General features: G+C 57.0%; 1 protein-coding gene across 1 annotated transcript in view; it reads right to left on the bottom strand.

Annotated features, from left to right (window-relative positions):
- The window catches only part of EIF4G3 (eukaryotic translation initiation factor 4 gamma 3), a 37912-nt gene extending 36231 nt beyond the window's left edge, over positions 1-1681 (bottom strand). Inside the window, exon 1 of the mRNA XM_015826888.1 lies at positions 1668-1681. Coding sequence (XP_015682374.1) covers positions 1668-1670 — 3 coding nt within the window. The 5' untranslated portion in view covers positions 1671-1681. The remainder of the gene's footprint in view (positions 1-1667) is intronic.
- Between the last annotated feature and the right edge of the window lie 1052 nt (positions 1682-2733).

Below are 2733 nucleotides of genomic sequence, written 5' to 3'. Positions count from 1 at the left end.
CCTGAGCCAGCATGGGGGAACTATGACCCCCTCATGACTCGTGGACTTCAACTCCCAGAATTCCTGAGCCGCCATGGGTCAGCTTGGAAACCTCTCCCTTTCCCCTCAGCATGGCTGGCTCAGGAATTCTGGGAGTTGAAGTCCACCAGTCATAAAAGAGCCAAGGTTGCCTACCCCTGGGCTAGACAGTCACTTGTCTGAGATGGTATAGGTCAGGGGTGGGGAACCTTGGCTCTTTTATGACTCGTGGACTTCAACTCCCAGAATTCCTGAGCCAGCATGGGGGAACTATGACCCCCTCATGACTCGTGGACTTCAACTCCCAGAATTCCTGAGCCGCCATGGGTCAGCTTGGAAACCTCTCCCTTTCCCCTCAGCGTGGCTGGCTCAGGAATTCTGGGAATTGAAGTCCACGAGTCATAAAAGAGCCAAGGTGGCCTACCCCTGGTCTAGATTTATTCGTGGGGGGGGAGGAGACTGCACTTCCCCCCTAACTCTGACTTAGAGCAATTAGCGAAGTTTACAATCTCAAAGTCTCTTTTTCCTTTGTGAGGGAAACAGCGAGAAGGGCGCAGAGCCTGACACACAGGCAGCTGATGACGTGCCAGGTTTCTGCAGAAAGCTGGGCCATGAAAGATTTAGCAATGCACCTGTTGATCCTGTAAATCGGGGGTGGGCTACTGAAATTCCCACCACGGACCACCTTCAGCATTCCTGCCAGCTCCTGATCGGCAATAAAAGGCTGCCGGATCTTCCCTCGCCAAATGACCAAAGCCTTCCTATGACTTTAGGCGAGCCACCGCGGGCAGGAGGGAACTTGGTGGAAGGCAGCTTCGAAAAGGCAGCTGAAATCCGAACGCTCGAGACAAGACCGTAATTTCCCAGGGTTTCTGGCTTTGGGAACTTAAAACGTGCCGCCAACTGGATCGCGAGGCGGGAAATCTGTATTTTCTGGAATTGCAGAAATGGGACGAAGCAGACCAAAATTCTAGAGAAGGCATTTTTCCTTCTCCCCTTCCTCGGAGATCTCCCCAAAAGGGGGGGAAAGCTGCAAAGGACGGGCACCTGGTGTCCTCGGTCCTAGAGAGAGCGCACAGAGACGAGGACACGTACCCCTGGATTCTTCCAGGCCATTTCTAAGACCAGGCTCCTTCTCCATCTTCCTAAGGGCAGTCTTTTTTGGGGGGGGCAGCAAATGAGATTTGCGCCCTCGACTCCTTCCCCTGCTGGGAGAGGGCAGCAAAATGCTTCTTCGCCTTCCAGGTTCCCCTTTGGGGACCTCAGAACCGAGGCCAGCAGGCCTAACGGAGGCAGCCTGGACAGTTACCGCCAAGGCCAGGAAACGCAACCGGCCGCCCCTTTTTGCGGAGAAAGCAACCCCCCCGCTCGGAATTTCATAGGGGACCTCCAGACCTTTAATGTTCCCCAGGCTGAGCAGCAGCACAGCGCGAAATTCCCCGGAGGTGACCAGATGCCTCCAGCACAAAATGCAGACCTGTCCTCCAGGTCCAAGACGTTACACAGCCCGCATGAACTCTGCACGGAGTCCCGTCCCCCCCCCTGCCCCGGCGTGTCTGCAAGGAGGGGCCCTGCGTTGTCAACACGGCAATATACGAGCCAGGCCGGTCCAGCGTGCACCGTTGGACCTTTTTCCTCGTGTGACTCACCATCCCACATCCCAGAATCCTTTGCACCAGTTCCCTTGGATCTTCAAAAAGACTGCTGGCTCTTGGGTGGGGTGGAAAGCTTCTGTCCCTCCTCCCTCCTGGCTGCTGGAGCGAGAGTGAAAGAGAGTGACAGAGTGTGAGAGAGAGAGAGAGAGAGGGAGGGAGAAAGAGAGGGAGGAGGAAGGCAACAGGGGAACAGAGAGAGAGAGAAAAAGAGAGAGAGAGAGAAAGAGCGCAAGAAGGAGGGCAGAAGGAAGACAGGGCAACAGGGGCAGTGCATCCTCTCCCCTCCAATCGCTTTGCAGGATCTGGGGAGGGGGGGGCTGTGTGCCCTGGGGGAGGGGCTCTCCTTCTCCCCCTCGCCAACCGCTAAGCACAAAGAGCAAATTCAGCTTTCCAGGAACAGTCACCCTCCTCCTCCTCCTCCTCAGCCTGGGAACGATCCCAGCACAGAGCTGGCGGCTTTCTAGTTAACATGAACCCACAGCGGGGACTCCGCAGCACTTTCCTTCAGACCCTGGGTGCCAGGCTCAACACACCCCCCCGCCCCAATAGTCCCCCTCTGGAGGAAGCCCAGTTTGTCTCTAAACTGCTGGGGGGGGGAGGAAAGGGCCATTTCCTAAAGCCCCCCCCCCCCCGTTGGCAGCCTCCACTTTTCTCCGAGAAGCCATGCGACGGGTGTGTGGGTGTGTGTGTGTGTGTGTGAAAGGGGCAATTGAAGGTACATCCTTTGGACGGAGTGTATAATAAATCCCCTCCAGGGAAACGGCAAGGGGGAAGAGACCCCCGCCAGCCGACGGAGACCAGGGGTCTCCGAAACCCTTCCTGTGACCAACTCACAACAGCCTCTGCAAACGTTAACGGGCACAGCCCTGACTTTTAACGCCAATAACAGCGCGTCGATTTCTCCGCTGCATTGAGGGAGGTGAGCCTAGAAGGAAGCCGTGGGACCCCCATATCCCACCCTGAGCCGACCCCACAACTGCAGGGCAAGCAGCGACCCGCAGAGGGCTGCCTGACACGGGGAGGGAAGGAGGGGGTGGGGGTGGGGGAAGGAGAGAGAGAA

Source organism: Protobothrops mucrosquamatus, unplaced genomic scaffold, assembly GCF_001527695.2.
Source record: "Protobothrops mucrosquamatus isolate PMUCROS unplaced genomic scaffold, P.Mucros_1.0 scaffold3356, whole genome shotgun sequence".
Lineage (NCBI taxonomy): Eukaryota > Metazoa > Chordata > Lepidosauria > Squamata > Viperidae > Protobothrops > Protobothrops mucrosquamatus.
This window is presented reverse-complemented; position numbering and strand designations above follow the sequence as displayed.